The following is a 26,658-nucleotide window of genomic DNA, read 5'->3' on the forward strand; positions in this document are numbered from 1 at the left end:
CTTTTTTACATAAACTTAAAATATTTTAAATTACAAAAAAAAATTAATTTCATTATATTTCTTAAATTTCATAAGAATAGATAATATTTTAAATCTTATAACAATTTTCATGAATTTACAAATTTTTATAATTAGAAAGTTCATTAATTCTAATATGTAGATTATATTTTTAGAATTCAAAAACAAAAAGATTCAAAATACTTTAACATTCAATATTTTCAAAAATAGATAAAATACTTATTAAGCATTTTTCTATTACAAAATCATCAAAAATATTATATAAAATATAACTATAAGCTTACATAAAATTATATTTTTAAACAGCCTTATAAATAATACTTTCATTAGTATTATATAATAGATTAATAAAAAAGAAAGCACAAATTTTTTAAATTTTAAATTCATCAGTTTATTAAATTTTAAATATTTGATTAATTAAATTTTGTTTTAAAATTTATTATTTCAATTACATTTAATCTGAACTAGCTATTTCTTATAATATATTCAATGAATTTTTTTTCTCTTCATAAATAAAACTTTCATAATATTCACAAATATATTCCAAAACTTTATAATATAAAAAATACTAAATATTATAATCACTAATATAGCATAGGGAATCAATTATTTACAAAACCAATACAGATATATTAAATTATTTAAACTTTTGTAATATTTTCAATAATAATTCATAATATTAATATTATTCAAACGTTTCTATTGCATATTTATTAATTAAATTTAATATTATATATAAAACGATTGATATGTTTTTTTAATTTTGTTAGTCTATGTATTTATATAAACAATTCAATAAATAATCAACAATTACTTGTATTTCCTTTTTTTAAAATTAATTAAATTCTTAGTTATATTAAATATATTTTATTTTTTTTATTAAAAATTACCTATTATTAATCTTCTAAATATTCTTATGGTAACTAAAAGTTAGAAAAATAATTTTAAAAAAAAATATCAAGTTTTCTTCTAATTAATCCTATTTTATAAATTTAGTTACTTGATTAAGGAACTTTTCTTAACATAATTATTCAAATAAATCTTCGTTAAATTAACCACATAAATTAGATAAAATAAATAAACCCTTGTTTTTTAAAAAAATATTTTGTTTATGAAGAGTATTAATTTTTTTACATAATTTATTAATCTTTTTTCATTTTCTAATAAAAATAAATTTGAAAGGTTTTCCAAAATATTCTCATCGATCATTTATCTAAGGGTTTATTCATTTATAGTGTAAGATATATTTTATAGACACAAAAAACTAATTTAATATAAATCTTAAAATTCAGAATAAAGTTCTATTTATGTAAAATAAATTAAATTAACTGGAAATATTGTTTAGTTTAAAATTATCACAGTATTTTATATAACTTTTTCATCTTCATGAAATAAATATTGTTTAAAATAGCTAATGATATTATAGCATTCTTCGTAGTTTTTACAACTTTTTGCTTTTTCTAATTATTTTATTTTCGATTTAACTATTTATAAATCCTTTTTATTTTAAAAAGTAAAATATATTTTTTTTTACTTGATCCTGTAATATATTATTAATATCCATTTTTTATAAATTTATATTTATTTTATAATCATTTTAATTTAAACGAAATTTTTCTAATTATTAATTAATTTTTTTCTTTCTTATTTAAATTCTATTTATTTCTTACTTTTATTTAATCAATTATTATGTTTCATTTACATTTTATTTATACATTTATATATATATATATATATATATATTTTTTAAATAATAATATCTTAAATGAAATTTTATAAATTATACATCCCATAAAAATAACAAAAATTAATAAATGTTAATATATAATAAAAAAATATTCTTATTTATTTCTTACATTTACTATTAAAATATATATAAAAATGTTATAACTTTATAATCTTAATATTCATTAATTGTTTCCAATTTAATTTTATTATATATTGTTATTACTTTTTAATTAAATATTTAATTTAAATATTTATTTTATTATAATTTATAATTATTATTATTTTTATATTAATCTTTATTAATGAATCTAAAGTACATTATAATCCAAATAATTTTTGAGTTTAGTGAATTAAGAACTTAATGTTTAATTTAAATTAATTTGAATTTCTTAATCTATAAAGTATACATTATTATGATTATTATTTATCATTTAAAGTTAAGAAATATATTATATTTATCTTTGTAAAATTATTAATTTATTCTAGCATCTATATAATATATATTGTATACTTTATATTTTCATTTTCTTTTTTATATTTAAAATATGATGATAATATTAATTCAAAATTTCATAATTATTTTGTAATAGCTTTATTATTATTATCTATCATTAAGTAATTTTTTTATAAATAGTTTTTATTTTTTAAATTCATTCAAAGTTAACTTAAAATTAATATTAAACATATTGAATTTTCTCTTATAATTAAATTAATTTTAAGTTATAATAATTTATTATAAAAGCAAGTTATTTATATTTATTTTAATTCCTTTTGTACTTCTAAATAAGTTTTATTCCTTAATTTTTCAAAATTTTATTATTTTATAAAAAATATCAATTTTTTAAGGCAATTTATTTAATTTGTTCTGAATTAAAATTATTTATCAATTTTCTTAATTTAATTTCTTAATCAGTTTGAATTTTTCTTGCCTGTTTTTTTTTATTTTTATTTACAAATTTATGAATTTTAATTTTATTTATTTATTTTCGAGTCTTTTAATAACTTTTTTGCTTATTTTATTATTAAATTATTCTAATTTATTGATAGATAATAGATTCTCACTTGATAAATTTTCTTACTAATTTACTTTTTAACATTAATTAATTTATTGGAAATTTTACATATATTAATATTTTTTCAAATTAATTAAAAATAAAACAAAAATATAGGTAAAAGTATTCATAATATTGATAATTTACAGTAATTTTAATATAATTATATAAAGATTTCTATTTTTAAGGTTAGACTATTTAATACTTAGTTATATTATCGATATTCTCATATATAAGTTTATTAGTTTATTTATTATTTTTTTTTATTTTTTAAATTTTTTTAGTTAATTCATATCATATTTAAAAATTTCTCATAAATATTTTTTTACAATTTTTTATTACAGACTAATGGATATTAAATTTTCGTTTAACAACCATAAACAAATATTTAATTTTTTTTATATAAAATTATAACTACATTAAAATGAATTTGTCTAAACAATATTAGAATTTTTATTTTATTTTTTAATAAATATAATATAAATATTTTATTTTATAATATTCAGAATATATATATTATTATAATTTAATTTTTCATTCTATTAATAAAGCCTAAATTATTTCTCAGATTTTTAAGTCAGTTTTCAAAAAAATAGTTATCATATTAAAGCTATATTTCTTATTTAATTGAATATATTTATCAATTAGTATAATTACTAAATTAAATATGCTAATTATTAAAAATATTATTTAAATTATTGCTTAAATCTTTCTAGATACAATTTTCTAATTTTTTATGAGGATTTAATTATTTTTTCTGTGATATTTTTTAAAAACCCTACTAACAAGATGGATAATGAATGGAATTTTTTTTTAATCGAGTTTATAAAAAATATAGAAAAAACAAAAATCAATATAAAGTATTATACAAGTATTAAATAAATAAGATAATTCTTATAATTTAATGATATTAAATATTATATTTTATTTTAAAATATCTCTTTTTATTTTAATAATATTTATTTTGATTATATATAAGATATTTTATAAAATTAAAATTAAATAGTTTTGATAGAATTTTCCTCTATTTTGTTTTTAATATATATTTTAAATATCATTTTAAAAAATCATCTAATTAATCTGTAAAAAATTCTTCAATATAATTAATAGGTTATCCGTCTTTGTACATAATATATCCTCTTGCGTAGTTTTATGAATTTTCATTTTTATTATACTATTTCCCTTAAAGTTTTATTAAATTAACAGATTTCAATTCTCTAAAATATTCGATTTTTTACTAAATTAAATTGCTTCCAATACCCTCTTATTTGTTTTTCATGAGTTATTCATATTTTTTTAAATCCCATCTTAATATATAAAAATAATTACATTAAATAGAAAAATATAAGGAATACAAATTTATATTAAATATAAATTTATTTTCAAAAAAAATATGCAATTTTATTTTATAAGAAAAAAAAAAAAAAAAAATTAAAATACATAGATCTTGAGTGAACGAAAACATTATTTTTTCCTATTAATAATGCTTCTCTATATTACAATTCCTAATCTATAAATAAAAATTATATATAAATAATTTAATTATTAAAATATAAAATTACCATTATTAAAAATTTTATTTTCGTGTATATCGTAAAGTAAATTTAATTATTAAATATTTATTTAATTATTTTATATGATTTTTTCTTAAATAACCTATATTTTAATTCATTTATAGCTAAATTAATATTTGCTTACTTATATCGATATTTTATCTTAAATAATGCTTTCCAAGTTAACTGTATTTGATCCATTTGAATATAATATTAATCGATATGGCCTTTTATAAATATAGCTCATATTATACAAATATAAAATTACACAGTTAATTTTTCATCTTCTGATTATAATGCTAGCTTTTTTATAATAGAATATTATTACATGAAAATGAATATATATATATTTATTATTATTTTTATCTAAAATATATTTTTTTTTAATATATTATATATTGTAGATTCATTTGTTTTAAATTTGTTATATTAAATATTATATTTTATTTGTAAAAATAATTTCCCATAATTTTTTTTATTAAAAAAATAAATAAAAAAATGAAAAACTTGGTTAATTTAACAAAGAAAATTAGATAAATAATATTTTCATATTTCTTATAAGATACATATTTTAAATAACATAGAAATAATTTTTAATATTAAAACAACATTTAATTTAATAATGATTCAAACAGAAATAGAGCTAACTTAATTGGAATTAAATAATAATAATTTGATAATATATTTGAAAATATTTATTTATAATAATATTAATATAATGATAAAAAAAAATAATAAAATTGTATAAGATTAACTGATAAATAAAAAAAACAAGTTCAAAAAATAGCTAAAAAGCAAAAGGATTATAAGAACTAAGTATTTTATTTATTAATAAATATATATTTATATAAACAGTCTTTATATAAATTTATAATTTTTATTATTATTTTGAATAATTAATTATTTATGTATATTTTTTTTTAAGTAATTAATCATAACGAAGATTTAGGCTAAGAAATATAGAAAAAATATTTTATTGTAAAAAAATTAAAATAATAATTTAATATTAAATAAAATTAATTATTTTAAATATATATAATGTTTATTATAAAATAAAAACAAATTAGCATTAAATTTAACTAATTAATAAGTAAAATTAAAGATTATAAAATATATATAATTAAGATAATATAATAAATGTCTAAAACAGTTTAAATTACGAAATTCAAATGATATAACCAAGAATTACAGATGATTTTCATACAACTCATTCTTCTATTTAAATTTTTTCAAGAAAACCATCTTTGTAAATTAATATTTTTAAATTTAAAATATAAGATCTATATATATATTTAATTTTTTAATAATATTTAAGTATTAGTAGTTCTAATTTCGAATCTGAATTTCAAAATAAATATAATGATTTTTCAATAATCGAATAAAGTTAGTTTAGCTTAATTTAAGATGATAATAGTTTTAATAGTAAAATTATTTCAATAGATGATAACTTCTAAAATAAAAAAACTATGTTTTTATAGCCAAAACTTTGAGTATTTATTTAATGTTTTTAATAAAAATTTTACTTTATATAAAAATATATTTTAATAATGTTAATTTAACATGTAAATAATAGGTTTTTTTTTACAATAAATAAAATTAATTTATTTAATATATTGTTATAATTGATAAAATATTATATAAATAAATTATAGATTTTATAAAACTTATTTTGAAAACAAATAAATAATATTTGAATATATAAACATAATATTTTAATTTTATTTTCATATTTTATAATAATATTTAGATTAACATTATAAATAATTTTTTCCTTAACCAAAAAAAAAATGTTATAAAATAATACGTATTATACAGACAATAAAAAAAGTCTGATTAATCATAACTTTATTGTTTAAAAAATATGATAAACAAATAAATATATTAAAAATAAATTCCTTAAAATGAGTAGCATAATTAAAATCATACAAGCAAAAATAACATCGGTTTTTTTAAAGAATAAACATAATCTCAATTATAAATAAAACAAAAAGATACATAAAGTACATTTTAATCTTAATCAATAAAAATACAAAATACAAGAAAATTTTATCATTATAATAAAATATTTAGAGTATAAGATTATAAAACATTATTAAATTTTAATACTTAAACAATAGATATAGAAGCAGTTTAAAATAAACAAAAGCGTGTTTTAGTTAGAGAATTCAAAAATAAAGTGCAATAGTTTTTGCTTTTATCAAAATACAATTATAATTAAGCTACGAAAGAATTCGATTAATACTATTAGTCAGTACATGATAAACTATTTACTACAAAATCACATATGATTACTTAATAAATAAAAAGCTTATAAAAATAACAATAGTAAGGTCTTTCTTTTTTCAGCACTAATGAAGAAAATAGTCTTAATTTTAATTTTAAACAAGAAGAAATGAATAAAACAAAATTTAATATAGATGCAAATAGGTTTAATTATTCGAAATTGAGCAAAGAAGAAGCTTCAATAATAAATAATTTAAGTATTGAAATTTATTTAGAAAATAAATTCGGCTAAAAGAAAATATCAAAATAAAAAATAGATCATAGTAAAATTCAAGATATTGTTCTTAAAAAAATCGAGCCTTTTTTCAAAAACAAAACTGATTTCGTTGATTATGATTAGAAAATTCTTATTTTAGCTTTAGAATATGAAAAAATAGTAGCTTAATTAAATAAAATGTAAATTATTAATATATTTTTTGTTAGAGATAAAAATATATATATATAGGTCTTTTATAGTTAAATTACCTTTAAATTATTAACCTTAATAATAAAACTTTAATGATTTTTATAATATAGATTATAATTAGTAAACTAAATATCCTTAAATAGAAATCGAAGAATAAATTGCAGATTAAGTTATTAAGGAATTCTAAGAAAAAGTTGATTTAGAAAAAGAAAATAATTAAGATTAATGGACTTAATATGATAGTGATTTAGATGAAGAAGAAAAATAAAACAATGCAAAAAATGAATTTGTATATAAGGCTTCAGCTTTTAAAGAATATCTGCCTGACGAATAAGATTATCAATAGCTTTAAACTGAATAAGATAATGAAGAAAAATAATAGGATTAAAAATAAAAAGTATAAAAAAAGAAAATAATAAAAAAAAAGACTAAAAAACCCAAAACCTAATCATAGTAATAAGAAATAAATGACCAAACTTATGAAGAAATAAAAGAAGAAATATTATTTATTCAAGAAAAAGTAAGCGAAATACCTAGAAGGTAAACAAATAAATAAAAAATAATTAAAAAAACAAAAAATAATTAGTAAATAAGCATCATAAATCAAATAAAATATAAAAAAAAAAAATGAATAATCAGCATTAGATGAATATTTAGTTTAAAGAGTAAAATAAAATAAAATAAAAAAAATAAAAAAAAAACAGAGGCCTTCAACTCCAAAAACTCCATAAAATAATGATCCGAAAAAATCCACAATTCAATAAAAACCTATAGTTTAAAAAAAATAACATTAAACAAATTAACAAATAATTAATGAACATTAAAATATTTAATAATAATAAGTTCTGAAAAATGAACAAATATAGAAACAAAATACTATAGATTAAGAATAATCGCCTCTTTAAAAAAGCTTACAAGAATAAAATACTGATGAAAATGAATTTGAAGAATAAGAATAAGAACAAATTTAATAAAACTAAGAGGAATAGTAATTGATTCTTTAAAAAGATAATATCATAGTACAAAGGAATTAAGTAATTAAAAAAAAATATATAAATATCATGAAAAAAAAACATACAGAAAATATCCGAAGATTCTAAAACTGTTGATAAAAAATTAGAAAAAAAAATACTATATTATAAGTTGAAAAAAAAACCGAAAATATATAAAAAAATAAAGAATAATATATAGAAGAATATGAAGAAGTAGAAGTAGAAGTAGAAGTAGAAGTAGAAGAAGAAGAAGAAGAAGAAGAAGAAAAAAGAGAAGAAAAGGAAGAAAAATAAAAAAGCGAACAAGAGATATAAATAGAAATAGATGTTAATCTTTAAAAATAAGAAAGAAAATTTTCATCAAATACTAATAAAAGTTAATAAAATAAAAATTAAAAAATTATGGAAGATACTTAAAAGAAAAAATCTATAATAAAAATTTAAAAATAAATAAATAATGAATAGTAAGAATAATTGTATTTAAAAAAGAAAAGAATAATTGGAAGCGGAATTATAGATTTGATTGTTTAAAATTAAAATTTATTAGGTAAAAATAAAATATATATAATTAATAATATTATTTATTAAAAAATTAAAATAACTATTTATAAAAAAAAAAAAAAAAAATCAAAAAATCAAAAAACAAAAACATTAAATAATTATTTATTTCTAAAAAAAAAGTTAAAAAAAATATAGCGAAAAATAACAATATTATAATATTAAAAAAATATTATATATAAATAAAATAAAAATATAAATATAAATAATATTTTAATTTTATTTATATTTTAATTTAAATATTTTATATATGACTTTTTATTTATTCTTATTAATTTAGATTTTAATCATTTACCTTTTATGAAATAATATAATTATCCTGTTTATAATAAAACTATCTAGTTTGAAAATTAAGAGAATTAAGATATTTTTGAAAAATTATTTTAATGGCAGTTTGAAGTTGAATAAAATATAGAAGAATTAAATTTAATATAAATTAATTCTAAATAAAATATTGATTAAAATGAAAGTGATGACGATGAAGATATTAATAATTATTAAGAAAAATCTAGTATTAATACCAGTGATATTACAGATTTTGGTGAAATAAGAAGTATTTAAGATTTGGATATAAAATAAAACTCAGATAATATATAAAAAGAATAATTATTGGTAAATGGTTAAAAAAGAAATAATTAAATAAATGCTGATAGTTAAAAATGAAAAAAAAATAAAAAATATTTTAATTATAAAATATTTATGTTTAAAAACAGTGTAAAAGATATATATAAATATATATTTATATAATAACACATATAAGCAAATATAAAATAAAATAAAATAAAAAATTTTTTTTTATAAAATATAAATATATAATAATTTTTTTTTATTTTTTATTAAAATATAAAAATAAAAAAGGATAAAAATATAAGATATAAAAAATAATTAGAAATAAATAAAATAAAATAAAAATATATTAATAATTATAAAATAAATAAAAAATAATAAGAATAAAAAAAAATTATATATATATAATATAATGATGTTTTAAATATCTACATTGTTTGAATTATAAACATGTGAACAAAAATTTTACTGAATATAATAAAAATATTTTAAATTAATGAAAAACTAACTGATTTAATTATTTATTTATTAATTTTTTAATTTATTTTTTTATTTACTATTTAAAATTTCGAATATATTTAACTTTATATTTAATAATTTATAGTTTTTATTATTTTATGTATATGTATATGTTTTTGAATACATTCTAATTTAAATAATAAAAAAACAAAATTATTCACAAACTTCTTACTTACTTTATAAAAATATAGTTTATTATATTTATCTAAAATATAATTAATATTAATATTAAAAATTTAATATAAAAAATATACATTAGTTGTTTAATCTAAAAATATATATTTAATATCTTTAAAATGTATTAATTTTAATAAATATTTACAATATTTTATAATTTTTTTTTTATAAAAAATACTTCTTTATTTATAAAATAGTTTATAAGAAAAAAAATATATATGAAAATAATTACAAAAATTAAACTAAAATTTTAACTATTTTTTTTAATAAATATAAATATATAAACAATGCTAAAAGTAAAAAAGAATCAGTTTTTCTTTCTCTGAATGTTTTTAGCAATATATTCAATACTTTTGAAATATGTAATATATCAATAATAATTAAAAAACATCCGAAGAATTATAAAAAAATCAAATAATTTGAATATTATTTTTAACATTAATATAAATAAAAACTATAAATATCCATAGTATAGTAAAAAAACCGAATTAACCTGAATCAGCTAATTTAAACATAGAAATGATATTAAAATAAGAATCTCTACTTGCGATACTTCGTTTGCAATTAATTTTTTTTCGACCTATTGGCCTTTTTAACCATGTTAATTATTAACTATCATTTATTTTTAATTAAAAATATCAATATAATCTTATTTATCTATCTATTTTTATTAAATTTATATATTTTCTCTTTTATTATAAGGTTAAACTTTTAAATTTACACGTAAGTTAAAAAATATTTCCTTTTCTATCTTAAATCGTTATTAATCTTTAAATTTAAAACTAAATAAAAATTATTAACAAATCTCTAACCTGTTAAAATATTTTAATTATTATTTTTTAAGTTTTAATTTGAAATAAACATAGTTTTCACATAATATATTAGATTTTTTATTTGATTTTGATTATAATTTTATTAAATTTTAAAATGTTTAAATTTTTGAATGATAAGTTTATTATAATTTGCACTTATGCTCTTATTTTAATGTTTATTAAATTATTTTAATGCTATTTAATTATAAAGTGTTAATATAATAATTAAGTTATTAAAATAAAATAAAAAAAATTAATTTAATGTTATTTATAAAATAACATAAAATGTATTATTTAAATATCAGAAAAAAAATATAAAAGAACTAAAAATTTATAGTCCTAATTTTATTTCTTTTTTCAAAAGAACTTTATTATTTTACAAGTATTTATAAATTAAAAATATATTATAAAGAATTAAATAATTATAACAAACAAAAACATTGCAATTTGATTATTTAAATAAATTATATTACTATAAAATTGTAAATTTTGATAAAAATAATATATTTTAAAAAAATTAAAAAACTTAATTAAAATTTAAAGTAAAACATTATTTTATTAATATAATAAACTGTTTTTTTATTTTTATTATTCACATATATATATATTTTATTTAATCACTAATTTTATTTATATTTTCAAATTATAATCTATTTTTCTATTGAATATATTTTAATTTTCCATTATGTTTTTCACTATAATTAATACTTTTCATTAAAGTTTATATGGAAGAATATTTTGAATTACCATCACAGTAAACATTTCCTTATTTTAATTCTTTGAAAACATTAGAAAATAATGAATTTTTAATTATTTATTAATAAATTCTTTCTTTAAAAATATTGTATTCAGTGTTAATATCTTGAATTTAAAATTCAATTCTTTCATTTTATTTACAATTATTATATTCTTCTAAATTTTTACTAAAATATTATAACTTTTTAATAAATTTCTCATCATAAAATTAATTAAATGCTTTTTTTTTAATAATTAAAAAGAAAAAAAAAGAAAATACCAAATCTTCTTTTTTAATTATTATTTTTATCATCTTCAACTCTTTTAAATAATTCCATCATACTTAAAATAATATTTTAAATGTATTCAGGTGAAAAATCTTTTTTTATCAATTTTCCATTGCAATCAACTATCATATTCAAAATATTTTAGTTAATCCCATTAATATATTTTATTTTTTATAAAGCTTATGATTCGGTCCCTGTAAATTCTAGAAATTCTTTAAAATTATTACATAAATCAATACTAAATAAATTAAAATCTTCTTATTATTCCTATTATTATTCTATTTCAAATTTAGATATTGATTTTTAATTATTCGTCTAATTTTCTAATTTTTGTAAATTCTCTATTTTTTTAACTTTTTTTAAAAATGGATTTTTTTATACAGACTTTAAATTATTTAAAAATTTTTCCAAATTTTTAATTTCTTCTTAATGTTATTCTTATTTTAATTACTTCATATTAGATGAATATTCATTTTTAAATCCCTTTTCTAATTCTTACAAATGATCATTAAAAGAAATCTATTATGTTTAATTATTTTTTTATATTTAGATTATTTATTTTGAATTATTTATTTTAATTTATGGCAGAGTATTTAATTATTTATTTTTTATTTTTTAATTAGACTCAACTTATTTCATTAATATTAGTTTTCCTTTGTAATCATAGTTTATTTTCAACTATTAAATTTTGAACATCTTTTTTTCTGATTATTGACTTTAAGTTTAATCAAATATATACTATTCTTAATTTTATAAAATGTTTTACTTAAAATTTCTATTTATCTATATAAATATAAAATAAACAAATAAATTTTCATTTATTTTTAACAAAGTAATTAAAAAAAAATTAATATTATATTTTTAACTTTATTTTAATCTAAAGATGTTAAAAATGCGCTTTGATTATTTAAAGAATTAGTTTTGTTATTTTTGGTAAAATAATATAAATTGCTTTAACAAGCTAGTTAATTTTAAAATATAATGTTTCTACTTTTATCGAAAATAATAGGCTCATCTAACATTTTATTATTTTAAATTTTTATTTATACTAAAAAAAATTTCTATTTTAATTATAATATATTGTATTTATATTATTGAAATTTTCATAATATTTATCATTAAATTTTAATTAGAAATTATCTGTTAAATAAAATACATAAATTTTTATGGATAAAAATAATTAAATACTTAAAGAAATAATAAGTATATTGATTTTTAAAATGAAAAAAAAAAAAAAAAATAGAAAAATTTATTAAAAATTATATAAATAAAATTACACGTAAAAACAAAAAGAATAATTTAAAAGCAAAAAATAATAAACTAATATTAATTGTTTAAAAAAAAAGATAAATTAATTAATAAGGATTTTTTTTATAAGAAAATTATATAAATGATAATTAAAAAAAATTTATTATATTTAATATTTAATATTTAATATTTAATATTTAATATTTAATATTTAAATATATATATATATATATACATATATATATATATTTAATATTTTATAAAAATTATATAATATATATATATTTAAATTTTTTAAATTATTTTACTTATTAATAGAATATTTTTTTAATGTTTATTTATCTTTTAACTTATAAATAAAATATTAATTTTTTATTTTTATCTTTTATCTTATATTTTTTTTTTGTATTAATATCTTTAATATATATTGATATAATATATAAATAATAAATTTTTATTTTTTTAAAATTTATAAATGATTTTTTATTTGCAATATTTTTTTACATATGCCTATAATTTGGCAGATATTATATCTGAAGTTCTATTTTTATCTTTTAATGGATTTATAATATATATAATTTATTATTAATTGTTAATTTTCTATTAATATAATAGATATTAGATATTATTTTATTATAAATAAATAATAATTAATTAATCTTAATACTACATATTTATGTAATTTTAATCTTAAATCTTATAATTCTTTTTTAGTTTTTCTTAAAATTATTTATATTAAGTTTCTAATTTAATATAAAGTTTTTAATAAAAAATAATTATGTATTTATTCATTAATATTTTAATATTCACATTAATTATAAACATAAAAATAAATATTAATTAAAATAATGTTAATTATAATTTTTTACCAAAAAGTATATAAAAAATTTATAAAATTTAATAAAAACTATATAAATGGGCTTTTAATAAAAAAATAATAGATATTTGTATATATTTTTTGTTTTATATTTCAATTATTATTTCTCCTATTAATTAACAATTTTTATCTTTTATAATTTTTGAATTTTTAACCATTATTATACCTATTATTTCTCTTAAAGTCATTTTCTTTTTAAAATCTATTATTTTTATAATGAAGATTTTTATAAAAATAAAATGTTACTTTTTATTATTTTTGAAAAAGCCTCTTTTCTTAACTCCTTAAATTCTATCATATCTAAACTTATTTCTATCTTTAAAACCTCCTCCTTCTTTCATGAATTCGACAGTGATTATTCGCTATTCTAATTCAACTCCTTTTACAATAACAAAATAAGAAAAAATTAAAGAATATATATTTACCATTTAAATCATCAATAGCCCGTTAAGCTGCATGATGTTCTTTATAAATAACAATACCTATTTCTTAAGACTTTCCCTTTTAATCTACATCAATACTAGCTTTTTAAACCATTCCATATTTAACAAATAAAGTCTTTAAAAGATTTAGTATATGCGTTAATTATTATAAATATTTTAAATACGTAAAAATCTTCATTTGTTATATTTGGAGCTAAATTATAAGCTTTTACTATTCTTTTTTTAAACTCAGGAATTTTATTGATTTTCTTATAATTTTATTAAGAGAAATTTTTATTATTTTTGTTTGATCTTCTATTATTATTTTGATACTAAAAATATTAAGATATTATTTAATAAATCATAAAATATATTTTTAATTATAATAAGATTAAAAACTGTTAATAATTTTAATTTAAACTTCAATATATTTTTTTAATTATATTTATTATTTTGCAATTTTTTTTATTCAAAAATAAGCTATTATAATTTAAATTCAGAGTTTTTTTAAAAAAATATTTATTAGTTTCTAATATCTAATAAAAGTACTAAATAAAAAAAATGGAAGGAAAAAATATTTATTTATTTAATAAATATTTTATATGAATAAAGTCTAGACGAACTTAATATTATTTTTAAATAATATATTTTCATTTTATTTAGAAAATTTTAGAAAAGCAATTTTCTTAAAATATTTATTAACAGTTTATTATTATTTTTTATTATTATACTTTTATTGTTATTATAGATACCCTTTATCTATAGTTTCCAGTTCTACGAATGACGCCTTTCTTTTATTTATCTTATTTCTAGATGTTTCCCTTTATTCTTTAAATTTTTGAAACTATTGTATATTTCTTAGCAAGATCATCTAATGAAATTTCATCGTTAGCTTGTACTTTCATTTTTTTGTTTTGTTTATAAATAATTGTTTTTTATTTTTAAAATTAAATTATTTTTAGTTAAATTTAATTATAATAAAATTATTTTTATTTTTATTTTTTAAATATTTAATCATCCTAAAAATATATTAAATATATTATAAGCTTTTTTTAAGCGAAATATTATAATTTATTTAGACAAAATATTATAATTTTTTTATAATTAATTAATATTGAAATAGAAAAAAATTAATAATATATAAAAAATTAAAACTCCATAAAAGTTATATGTATTTTTTCAATAATAAATAAATAGTCACATCAATTTATTTATTCTATTATTTAGTAATTGACTTTATCTAAGACGTTTTATTTGGTCTATAGAGCTTTTTAAATATCAAACACATTATATTAATATTCATTTATATATAAATAACTAAATCCAAATAACATTAAGAAGATAAGAAGATAGAATCTCAAGCAATCTCTTTTGTAAAATAATTAAAAATCTGACTATTTTGAATTCTTTTATAATGTTATTTATATTATATAATCAATAAGTTTTTATTTTGTTAAGAATGCTTTTATTATTTCTCAAAAAATGAATATTAAATTAATTTTTAAAATAAATACTTATTAATTTTAGATTGCCGCGAAAATATTTAAATGAAAGCTAATTTTAAGAGATAAATTTTTTAATTTATATAAAAATAATTATTTATAAAAATTAAAACTACATAACTAAATAAACTTTATTTTATTTCTAAATATTTAACTTATTAAATTAAATATTTTTCATAAATATTAATTATATTATTTTTCAGAGCAAACATTTTTAGTAAACTAATATTTTTTTTGAATTAAATTTAAAATATTTTTAATTGTACTACATTTACTTATATAAGAAATTGTAATTTAAAAAATTAAAAATTTAATATTTATTATATTAATTTATTAGTTTATTAGTTTATTTTTATAATATTTCTTCGATAATATATTATTAAACAAATGAAATATTAATATTTTAAATTTTATTCTTACAAAAGGCTATAAGGTCAATATATTTTTATATATTAATATAAAAAAAATTAAATTTTAATAAAATTAATATTTTATGATTAAAGTATCCTTTAAAATCATAAAATATCTAAAAAAATGCTATTTTAAGAATTATTTAAATTAAAATATAATTAATATTTATTTTTTTCTTATTTTTGAATTCTAAAAAAAGGATTTTCAAACAAAAAATTCTATAATTAACTAATAAATTTAAATAAATTTATTAAATTACAACAGTTTAATTATTTTCTTTAAGTTTTTAGTTTTAGTTAAGCTTCAGTTAGTTTAATATTCTCAATTATAAAGGGAAGAATATTTATAATTTTTTTTAAAAAAGAAATTAATTATATACATTTAAATTTGCTTTCTAATAAAAGATTATAATATTATATTTGAAAAAAGGATTAATAAAATTAAAATTTTTAAGACTTATAAGTTTTAATAAACATATTTAACCGTATTAAAAAAATTAAAAAGCCAATAAAGATTATAATCAAATTTATCATTTAAAAACAAATAAATATTAGAACTATCATATAATTATTTTATTTTAGAAATTTATTTAAACAAGCTGATAAATTTAAAATTTAAAGTTTCTTCAAAAAAATATTTATTTTAATTAATTATTTACTTAAAAATTAAGTAAATAACTTCTTTACAATCATTATTTTAATTATTAAATACGAAAGTTATTATTATAAAGATTAGTAGTTATGAATTCCATAAAATAATTAAATTTAATTAAAAGAAACTTTTATTTTAAAATAAAACGCAAATTTTTATCGTTAATTAAATTAAAAAATATATTTTAATTATAAAGAAATTTATTTTGTGCCTAAAAATTATATTTTCAATTACACAAGTGATTATATTAATTTTGATTTATATTTATCAAATAAGTTTTAAATAAAATAAAAAAAATTCGATGTTAAATTAACAATTTTATATATTTAAGTTATATATAAAATGTATAATGTTTTTATGATTTTCTAATATATTATATTTGTACTTAGCTTATATTTAAGAAGAAAAAATTTTAATAAAATAAAAACTTTGTAAGTAAACAATATATGTTATTTAAAATAAATTATGTTTTATGCTATGTTTGTGATTAATGGTTTTGAAATTTAACCTTTTTTCTATAAATATTTAATTTTACGATTCATGTATATAAATATTTAAAATAAAATAAATTAAAATATTAAAATAGCAATTATATTTATAGATTATTAATAAAAAAAAAATTAGAATAATAAAATATTTATTAATAGTTAAAAATATTTTTAAAAATAAAATAAATATAAACAATAAAAAGAAAATCTTTAGGAATAAAAATTTATAATTGTAAATAAATATAAGAGATTTAATAAATAAAAAAAAAATGCAAAAAAATTATGAAAATATTATTTTATATTATAATTATAATAATTAATATTATGATATTATTATTATTATTATTATTATTATTATTATTATTATATTATATTACTTAACTAAATTATGTTTTATGTATTTATTACTAAACAAATTTAAATATTTATTTAGTTTATAAAATATTTTATTTATAAAAATTATATCAATTCATTTTATTTAATAGCTTTTATATTAAATTTTAAAATTTTTGATTGATATTATAATATAATTTATTTTATTGTATAACTATTTTATAATTTTTACAACTACATATATAATAATTATTTAATATCTTTTTTTTAAAGTTTTTAAGCATTAATATATATTTATATTTTATTTGTTTTTGATTTAACTTTTTGTATTTTTTTCTTACAAATCGTACTTTTCAATATCTAATGCTTTTACTTTAAATTTTTTAAGCATTTTAATAGTTTTGATTAATACAATTGAGTCTATTCATAATATTAAATAAAATAAATAATTTTTTTTATTTTTATGATATATCTAATTTTTTTTTATAAATTACGTATTTAAAAAATATATAAATAGAGTAAGATACTATTTACTTATTATTTTATAAAAAATATAAATATAAACAGATTTACATTTTTTTATTTTAATTAAAAAAAATATAATTAATTGTAACATTAGATTTTTATAATATCATTTATTTTATAAGATCATTCTTTTTTAATTTATATAATAATCATATACTCTTTTTATATTTTTTTATTTAACTTATTAAATTTATTCTCCATTAATACAAATAAGTCCATCAACTTGTTAAATGTCAATTTAATCAAAATTTAAAAATTTAACATTAACACAAAGATTACTTAACATATTATTAATATTAGAAGTAGTTTCTTTTTATAATTTTAATATATAATCAGTTTTTTAAGCATTAAATTCGTCCTATAAAATTTAATACTTTACTTACTAATTATAAGAACTATTGAATTATGTGCTTTATTCACAATAAATATTATTATTATTATTAGAAAGTTGATTAGAAACAGATATACTATAATTATTTTAATCATTATTGCAATTAATATGAGAAAACATGTTAAACATATTACTATTAATATTATTACTATTATTAATATTATTATTATTATTATTATTATTATTTATAATTTTATTATTAGTTTTATCATATTAATTATTATTTTTATTGTTATTATCATTATTTTTTTTATTTATTTAGTTCATATTAATATTTTTTTCAAAATTTAATTTTGTTATTTTTTATAAATTATAAATTTATAAGAATTTCTCAATTTCTTATATATTCGATTATTATTTTAAAATTAATATACCTTATTCTACTTTTATAAAGTTAGAAATTTATTTTAATTAATTATTAATATTTTAAACATTTTTTTTTTTTATGCTTTTTTTTAAATTTACAAATGTATCCATTAATTATTCACTATTCTAAAACATTAATTCTATTTCATATATATTTTTTTTTTAGTTTTATAATTAGTTATCTATCTCATATATTTATTCTTTATATTCTTTTATTTTTTGTAACATATTTTATGTTTATTCTTAAATTTGTATATTTTATATTTTTTCTTATAAATTAAATACAAAAAGATCTAATGGATATATTTAAAGTAAATTTGCTGAGTTAAAATGAGCTAATTTATGGCAATCTTTACATACTAATTTTAAAAATTAATCTTAACACTAAGTATCTATACATATATATTCACATTTTGATTTTGTTATACAATTAGTACAATCTAAATATATATTACTCATTTTTTTTTTTCTTTATTAAGTTTTTTTTAATATTATTTTTATTAATTTTTTTATTATATTTTTAATTTTATTTTAAATTATTTTTTTAAAATTTTAATAATTTTATAATAGGAAACCCACCACTGGAGTCCAATCATGCGTGAAAGTGAAAAATTAATTCGGATTTAAACTGGCTAGAATTAAAGATAGGGACCAGGATATAGCCTGTAGGGTGTAGTTTATGCAGTTTCCAAACCCTTGTGAAAGTGATCTAAGTGGCTTAAGATGCCGATTCTTGCTGTTTACATACGTTTATCCCCACACAGGTATTAATCTATAGATGATAAATTCCTATAGGTAGGTGGTGATGGTTTTGGCTGAAAAAAAAATATAATATTAAATTATTTTTATTTTTATCTTAAAGTCATATTTATTTAAATTTGATTCATATTTTAAATATAAAAATTCTTTTGATTAGATAAATTTATATTCTTAAAGTTAAATAGTAAAGATTTTATCATAATTTTAACAAAACTATCAAATAATTAATAAATATATGTTTGTGTTTTAAATAAAATAACTAATATATAAAAAATATTTAAACAATTTTTTTATATTTTTTGTATATTTATATAAAAATATAATATTTTTTCTTTATTTCCTTAAAAAAATAGAAAAAATAAATTGTAGCAAATATAAGCCATTATAACAAAAAATAAAAAACAAAAAACAACTAACAAAAAAAAATAAAAAAAGTTAAATGCATAATAAATATTAACGCATTTAAAATAAAAATATTAAAAAACTAAAAGATCATTATTTTTATTTTTCGCCAATAAATTAAACCTATTCTCTTTCAGGTTTATCTAATCTTTAATGTTTAAGACCAACTCTTTTTTATGAGGCAAGCCTAACATTTTCATTTTCTTCTAAATCATCAGGCCTAGATTCCCAAGGTTTAGAGGATTTCATATAATCAACTAATTAAAGTTCTTTTTTATAACATTAAATAAATATTTCAATAGACTCATGTCCAAACTCTTCTTCTAAAGTTTTAATATCTTCAACTTCATCAGTTAGTTTCATGATATATTTAACCTTTTCTTCAGTATAAATTCTATACATCGCATGTTCAGGAACTTCTTTTAATCTTTCTAGTAGATTGTAGCTAATTTTCATTATTGTAGATCTTGGCATTGGATCAACATCCAAAAGTGCATAACCTGATGAATATTTTAATTTGGTAGATGGAACTTCATATTTTTATCTATCATATGGCCTTAAATGGACTGGAACTTCATCTTTTTTTATTTCTGCTTTTTAAATTTGAGAACAAAAATTAAAAGCTATTTTATTATTTTAAACTAATTTTCTGTATAATCTTAGCATTTTTTTATTTAAATATATAATTAAATTTATTTTTTTATTATTTTAATATATATATTTTTTTTATTTTATATATAAATATATTATTTTTTTTTTATAAAAAAATATTTATTTTTTTATTTGAAATATAAAAAAAAAAAAAATAATTTTTTTAAAAAAAATTAATATAAATTAACATATAATTTATTTTTACTCATTCAACATCATTTAATATTTTTCCCTATACAAAAACATCTTTTAAATATTCGTTTTATAAAATAATATTAATAGGAATCATATTAAGCATATATTTAGTTCTTTATATTTTTAAACGAAGGGAATTTAAATAAGGATTCCAAATAAAAATAAAACTGAACAAAATAAATGCAATAAATATACTAAACTAAATTTATTCTTTTTTATTTTGGTTACTAATAAATATATTAATATTAACCATGAAAATATCATTTAGAATTTAAACACTTATAGTTATAAAATAAAGTACTTTTTCATTATTTAAATAATTTTAACTAGAAAATATATATGTTTTTATTTATTCATTTTTATTTTTAGTAATCAAATAACTAATTAGTATCTGTCTTTAATCTTTAATTTTTTTATATATAAAAAATATTAAAAAAATAAAAATTATATAAAACTTTCTATAAAAGAAACCATCGAAATTCTTAAACCAAATTTCATTATATTATTATCAACTGTTTCACACTACGATTAATCTTAAGTATCGATTAATTTTTAACATAGATTTTCATAATTAAAAATCTGAAACGATTTTTTATAATTATCAAAACTACTAGGGAACTCTTCTTTAATACTTAGGAATATTTATTATTCGTTTACATAATAATATTCTGTAAAAAGAGTATTTAAATTTTTAGTATTTTCTATTTACTTTTAATCAGTAATTATTTCTTCAATAGTATAAAGCTAATTATATTTAATAATTAAATTTCTTTAAGAAATAAGTTTTAAATGTTATAAAAGAGAAGAAGAATTATTTAAATATTATAATTATATAATAAAATCAGTAATAAAATAAATAAAATATAAACTAGCAATAAAAAAGAACTGCAAAATAATTATTTTTTTATTATTATCTTTTGAATTTAACAATAATTAACTTCTTAATAAGCTTTATTCTAATAATGAAAGCTTCTTTTGTTTCTTCTTTCTTATTTATTACTATTCATTTTAACCTTTTTAAATATTTTCTTAATTTCTTTTTGTTTTTTATTATTATAATTCATCTTCTTCATTATCATTTTCATTATCATTATCATCTTGTTTTTCAATTTAACATACATTCACTTCTTCTTATGGTTGATCATCCACTTACAAGCTTATTTACTATTTTAAAATCTCTTCTAAATATTTTTCTTAAAAGCTTTAACAAATTTGGACTAAATTTTAAATTTCAAATATTTATATAATTCCAAATAATGAAAGTACTTTATTATTAGCTTTTAAAACTCTAAAAACAATTATAGTCAATACCAAAAAACAAAATGTTAAAAATCCAATAACTACAAACATTATAATATAATATATTTTTTCAAAATCACTTATATTTTTTTAGTAATATTAATAAAAAGTCTCTGCTATTTCTTCTGATCCTTATCTTAAAATAAAATTACCATTTTAAATAACGTAATAAAAATTTGTTTAAGTAACATCTAAAAATACTTAACTATAATTTTAATTTAAAAAAAAATATTTATTATAAAAAAACCCTGGAGTTACTGATTTGAAATTAAATGAGGAGATTGTAGAATTTGCAAGAGAAGAACTTGAAGTTATATATTAAATTATTGAATCAGTATAAGTATTTTCTTAAAATTAAATGTTACCGTTTTATAGTAAAAACTGTATTTTGTATAATTAATTATCTAATAAAAATTAGGTATTTTAATCTAAATACATCTTAAGACTAATTAAATCAAATTATATTTATTAAAGTGAATTAACATGTTATGTTAACTATAAAAAATAAAATAATTATTTATTTTTTATTTATTAATTTATTTATTTATTTATTTATTTATTTATTTATTTATTTATTTATTTATTTATTTTTACCTCGTCTTGTCTTTCTTTGAAATTATTTTATATACTTATATTATCTAATAGTATTATATTACTTTTAGTTTTTATTATTTTTTATTATTTAATAATAATATATTTTTTACTTCGCTATACAATATAATTTTCTTAAAGTATAGTTTATATGTGCTATTTCTTTATGCCTTTAATAAACTTTAAAAATAGATTTTTTCGCATTTTCTAATTAAATATTTTATTATAATTTGAAATATAAATTTATCACAGAGCAAACTACTAATAATAAAAAAAGAATTATAACTGTTATTTTTAATATTTTTATATTTTAAGGTTCCTTTTTATTATTTTTATAATAATTATTAATTTAAAAATTACTTTGTTTTCATTAATTTTTTATTTTAATTCTTTTATTTTTCTTAAATCTTCATTTTAATACACACTATCTTCATTATTATAAGATTCGTTTTCAGAAATCTAATCTTCATCATTTTTAAGTTAGCTTGCGTTATCATTTTCTTATATTTCATCTGCAATTTCATTTTTTTCTTATTTTTCTTTATTATTTTTTACCTCAACAAATGCAATTATATTTAATTTTAAATTTTAAAAATTTTATTATTCAAGTAAATTTATTCTTACTTATGCTGTTTGAAGATTATACTTTTGTTTTTTATAAGAATTTTCTTCTTATTAATTATTTATTTATAAATTCTCTTAAAATTCTTCTTCGTTTTCATCTTCTTTATCTGAAATTTCAAAATTGTTATAATATAATTCTTCTATTATACTTGTATCAAGCACAGTCAATAATCCTCCTGGGCTTTATAACTCTTCAAAATTTTTAGGATTTAGCAAATCTGGGCATATTTATTCTTTAATATATTTATGTATTAATTAAGTTAATTTTAAAATATTTATTTTACATATATTCAATTCATTACCAATACTAGTATAACCTTATAAAAACTTATAAGAAATTCCAAAATTTTAATAGCAAGACTCAGAAACTCCGTAAATTAAATGATTTCCATCATTACCATAAATTAAATAATGAATTTTATCTTCTTAATTATCAATTTAATTATTTATTACATTATTACTAATTTTACTTCCATTAGTATTATCATTAGTTTCATTATTATCATTATAATCTATTTCTTTTAAAAAACCTACTAAAGTTATTCCGTCTTATAAATTATGTTGTAGTTTTATCATTAAGCTACAAGGTACTAAATATTAATCCTATAAACATATATATATATAAATATATGTTTTTTAACACTATATATATATTTATATTTTGTGTAATTTTTGAAAAAAAAAAGTGGAGAAAAAATGGATTATGGTTTTTTTGATTGAATTTAAAAAAAAAATACAGAATAGATAAATAACATTAGTTTATTTTATTTTTTAAACTCAATAAACCATTTTTTTCGTCTTTTTTTTTCAATTGTGTTTTTTGAAAAGAAATTAAATAAAAAAATGATAAAAAGTTATATATAATTATTTACTTTATTTTATGGCAATACAGTTCTTTCTAAATTCATAATTTTGTGTTCCGAGGTTTCCAAATAATTTCTAAAAAAACTATCATGAATATCTGCATAAACTTAAGGCATTAATATGTTAACATTTTATTATAAAATTTCATTTTTTTAGTATCCTAAAATTCTATATATTAATAAATTATTAAATTATATATGTAAAATAAACCTATAAATTTCATTATTAGAATTTGTTATAATTCCCATATTATTAATATTGCCTGAACAAGTTAAAATAGCAGTTTTAGAATTTTCTCCATATTTTAGTTTTTCCTAATCAATAAATTTTTTATTTGCATTTTAAGAATATTTTATATATTTAACTAAATTTAATATTTGATCAGCTTCATCTTAATCATTAACAATTTATTTTAAAAACTATCCGAAAATTTCTAAACATTTAATATTATTAGCATAAATATTTTTAAGCTTAGAAAATAAAAGTCTAACATTAGCCACATTTTTAGTAATAAAATATCCTATTTATTATAATCTTAAAATCTCGGGTTTATCTTCTAAAAGTTCATTCCAAAATTCACTATAAAAATTTATAGTTTTAAAAATCTCTTCTTGAAATTCCTCAAACTTATTTTAAAAAACTACAATTTTATTATAATCAAGAGATTTATAATCTTTTCCTTTTTAATCATTTTCTTCTAAATCATTTTCAATTTAATAAGTAAATCTAATTAATCAATTTTATTTTTTAAATTATAAAATTATTTAACAAAAAATAAAAAAATACCTATAAATTCCAAAATCAGTATTAATTTCAGGTTTTAATTACATACCAATCATAAGTTCTAAAACAGCTTTTAACATATTATTAAGTTTTAAATGTAAAATATAAGAATAGAGCAGATGTAAAAAAGCTGATTTTTGATTATTTTCAATAATTCCTTCTAATATTTCTGCTAAAAACAAATACCAATTTTTCGAAAACTCCACTTGTTCTCCTGTGTCTTAAATATCATCTAAACATATCAATTTTTTACAATAACAATCATTTTTTATACATTATCTTGAATGAAATTTTAATGTTCCATCCAAAATTATTTTTTTTTCAATATTTTATCTTTTTTCAATTAAATCAATCATAGTATTTATATAAAATAATGCTTATTTTTCCTCTTAGAAATCTTTTATTGAAAATTTTAAATAATTAAAATCTCTATAATTTAAAAAAAAAACATATAATCTCCAAATAAAAGGAGTCACTAAAATTAAATAAGTAATTCCTACAAATCCTGTATCAATAAAAAGTGAAAAAAGAGAACAAAAAGAAGTCCAAAAAAGTAAACAATCACAAAATATATAAAAATTATACACTATTTAATTATAAAATCCTGGTTCTAAATAACGTTAAATTAAGACTATAAAATGAATTCCAGAAAGCACTACAATATACTATCTTACAAATTTTCCGGAATAATCAATACAAATGTAAAAGTTTAATATAAATTTTAACGCTTTTTTTTATTTTAATTTTTTTTTTTTTAAAAAAAAAAAAAAAACCGTGTTTTATTAATAAAACTAAAGAATTTTTTTATGCAAATGGAATTCGAGAAAAAGGATTAGAATCTTTTATTAATAAAATAAATAATGCATCCATTATTATTGTGCACAAAGTTCCTATAGCACCCATTACTATATGAAAGATTTAAATGCCTTAATAACATTAATATTCTTGGTGGATTGTGAAATTTTCTGAGCATATAAAAGTTACTAAATAAGAATTTAGAATTGGTAAAGGAGCTATTGTACGAGAAAGTAAATTGCATATCGATAGATATTTAATTGAATAAATGTAAAATTATGAATTTTTATTATATTTTATTGCTATCAATCTTAAAATTATTATAGTTAATATTAAATTAAATACATCGTATGTAAAAAAAGTATATAATATTATTAAATATTATGTTTAATTGCCATTCAATAATATATAATTTGGTTAAAAATATGATATTGCTGTTCGAAAATGATCTAAAATATCTGTATCCCATAAATATTAATCTATTAAAGGGTGTATTGTATAATATAAAAATTATATGGTTTCAATAAATATTAATAAACAATAAATTGGAGCTGAACATAACTATTTTTTATTTTTATAATCTTATATAATTTACTTTTTTTTTTACTTAATTTTCTAAAATTTCATGTATTAATTAAAATAAATATCTTTTAATATTAAATTCATTTTATTCGTGGGAATCATATTCTTTATTTTTTTATTTTTTAAAAATATTCATTTTAATAATCTATAAAATATATTTTTCTTATAAAAATTATATTTTTTAATATATATTATTTAAAAAAATAAATTAT

The 26,658-nt window shown here is 14.4% G+C and overlaps 3 protein-coding genes across 3 annotated transcripts, besides 45 other annotated features; all 3 read right to left on the reverse strand. All coding sequences in view use genetic code 6, as the record gives it.

The window, feature by feature from the left end:
- Positions 1 to 1,736: 1,736 nt before the first annotated feature.
- Positions 1,737 to 1,761: a microsatellite.
- A 210-nt stretch (positions 1,762 to 1,971) lies between these two features.
- Positions 1,972 to 2,005: a microsatellite.
- Positions 2,006 to 3,252: 1,247 nt separating this feature from the next.
- Positions 3,253 to 3,321: a microsatellite.
- A 389-nt stretch (positions 3,322 to 3,710) lies between these two features.
- Positions 3,711 to 3,764: a microsatellite.
- A 3,942-nt stretch (positions 3,765 to 7,706) lies between these two features.
- Positions 7,707 to 7,739: a microsatellite.
- Positions 7,707 to 7,741: a microsatellite.
- Positions 7,708 to 7,739: a microsatellite.
- Positions 7,742 to 8,229: 488 nt separating the features above from the next.
- Positions 8,230 to 8,299: a microsatellite.
- Positions 8,240 to 8,320: a microsatellite.
- Positions 8,242 to 8,299: a microsatellite.
- Positions 8,260 to 8,323: a microsatellite.
- Positions 8,272 to 8,320: a microsatellite.
- Positions 8,272 to 8,322: a microsatellite.
- Positions 8,278 to 8,340: a microsatellite.
- A 391-nt stretch (positions 8,341 to 8,731) lies between these two features.
- Positions 8,732 to 8,799: a microsatellite.
- Positions 8,733 to 8,798: a microsatellite.
- Positions 8,800 to 9,354: 555 nt separating the features above from the next.
- Positions 9,355 to 9,420: a microsatellite.
- Positions 9,421 to 9,464: 44 nt separating this feature from the next.
- Positions 9,465 to 9,552: a microsatellite.
- A 117-nt stretch (positions 9,553 to 9,669) lies between these two features.
- Positions 9,670 to 9,713: a microsatellite.
- Positions 9,714 to 10,829: 1,116 nt separating this feature from the next.
- Positions 10,830 to 10,872: a microsatellite.
- Positions 10,873 to 11,996: 1,124 nt separating this feature from the next.
- Positions 11,997 to 12,051: a microsatellite.
- A 158-nt stretch (positions 12,052 to 12,209) lies between these two features.
- Positions 12,210 to 12,249: a microsatellite.
- Positions 12,227 to 12,267: a microsatellite.
- Positions 12,268 to 13,100: 833 nt separating this feature from the next.
- Positions 13,101 to 13,150: a microsatellite.
- Positions 13,101 to 13,220: a microsatellite.
- Positions 13,151 to 13,220: a microsatellite.
- A 443-nt stretch (positions 13,221 to 13,663) lies between these two features.
- Positions 13,664 to 13,702: a microsatellite.
- A 276-nt stretch (positions 13,703 to 13,978) lies between these two features.
- Positions 13,979 to 15,139, reverse strand: IMG5_147470 (polyadenylate-binding protein, putative; the record flags this gene model as incomplete). The annotated part of the gene is made up of 5 exons (XM_004031036.1): positions 13,979 to 14,014; positions 14,059 to 14,191; positions 14,238 to 14,370; positions 14,420 to 14,503; positions 14,987 to 15,139. Coding segments are annotated over 5 exons (539 nt in total), but the record flags the coding sequence as incomplete, so codon positions are not given.
- A 30-nt stretch (positions 15,140 to 15,169) lies between these two features.
- Positions 15,170 to 15,226: a microsatellite.
- Positions 15,227 to 15,270: 44 nt separating this feature from the next.
- Positions 15,271 to 15,335: a microsatellite.
- A 2,240-nt stretch (positions 15,336 to 17,575) lies between these two features.
- Positions 17,576 to 17,662: a microsatellite.
- Positions 17,663 to 18,239: 577 nt separating this feature from the next.
- Positions 18,240 to 18,278: a microsatellite.
- A 385-nt stretch (positions 18,279 to 18,663) lies between these two features.
- Positions 18,664 to 18,781: a microsatellite.
- Positions 18,670 to 18,774: a microsatellite.
- Positions 18,670 to 18,795: a microsatellite.
- A 576-nt stretch (positions 18,796 to 19,371) lies between these two features.
- Positions 19,372 to 19,424: a microsatellite.
- Positions 19,372 to 19,449: a microsatellite.
- Positions 19,383 to 19,446: a microsatellite.
- Positions 19,384 to 19,445: a microsatellite.
- Positions 19,391 to 19,429: a microsatellite.
- Positions 19,450 to 20,152: 703 nt separating the features above from the next.
- Positions 20,153 to 20,728, reverse strand: IMG5_147480 (hypothetical protein; the record flags this gene model as incomplete). Its single annotated transcript, XM_004031037.1, has 1 exon — positions 20,153 to 20,728. One exon carries the CDS (start codon positions 20,726 to 20,728, stop codon positions 20,153 to 20,155), a length of 576 nt encoding a protein of 191 aa, XP_004031085.1.
- Positions 20,728 to 20,857: a microsatellite.
- Positions 20,759 to 20,802: a microsatellite.
- Positions 20,858 to 21,261: 404 nt separating the features above from the next.
- IMG5_147490 (PAS domain S-box family protein) lies at positions 21,262 to 26,491 on the reverse strand (the record flags this gene model as incomplete). The annotated part of the gene is made up of 7 exons (XM_004031038.1): positions 21,262 to 21,299; positions 21,364 to 22,806; positions 22,922 to 23,117; positions 23,159 to 24,025; positions 24,295 to 25,012; positions 25,073 to 25,796; positions 25,843 to 26,491. The coding sequence occupies 7 exons, from the start codon at positions 26,489 to 26,491 to the stop codon at positions 21,262 to 21,264; spliced, it is 4,635 nt and encodes a 1,544-aa protein (XP_004031086.1).
- Positions 22,721 to 22,797: a microsatellite.
- Positions 23,169 to 23,197: a microsatellite.
- Positions 25,305 to 25,344: a microsatellite.
- Positions 25,798 to 25,827: a microsatellite.
- Positions 26,492 to 26,658: the final 167 nt, after the last annotated feature.

This window comes from Ichthyophthirius multifiliis (genome assembly GCF_000220395.1).
Source record: "Ichthyophthirius multifiliis unplaced genomic scaffold scaff_1120509251139, whole genome shotgun sequence".
Taxonomy (NCBI): domain Eukaryota; phylum Ciliophora; class Oligohymenophorea; order Hymenostomatida; genus Ichthyophthirius; species Ichthyophthirius multifiliis.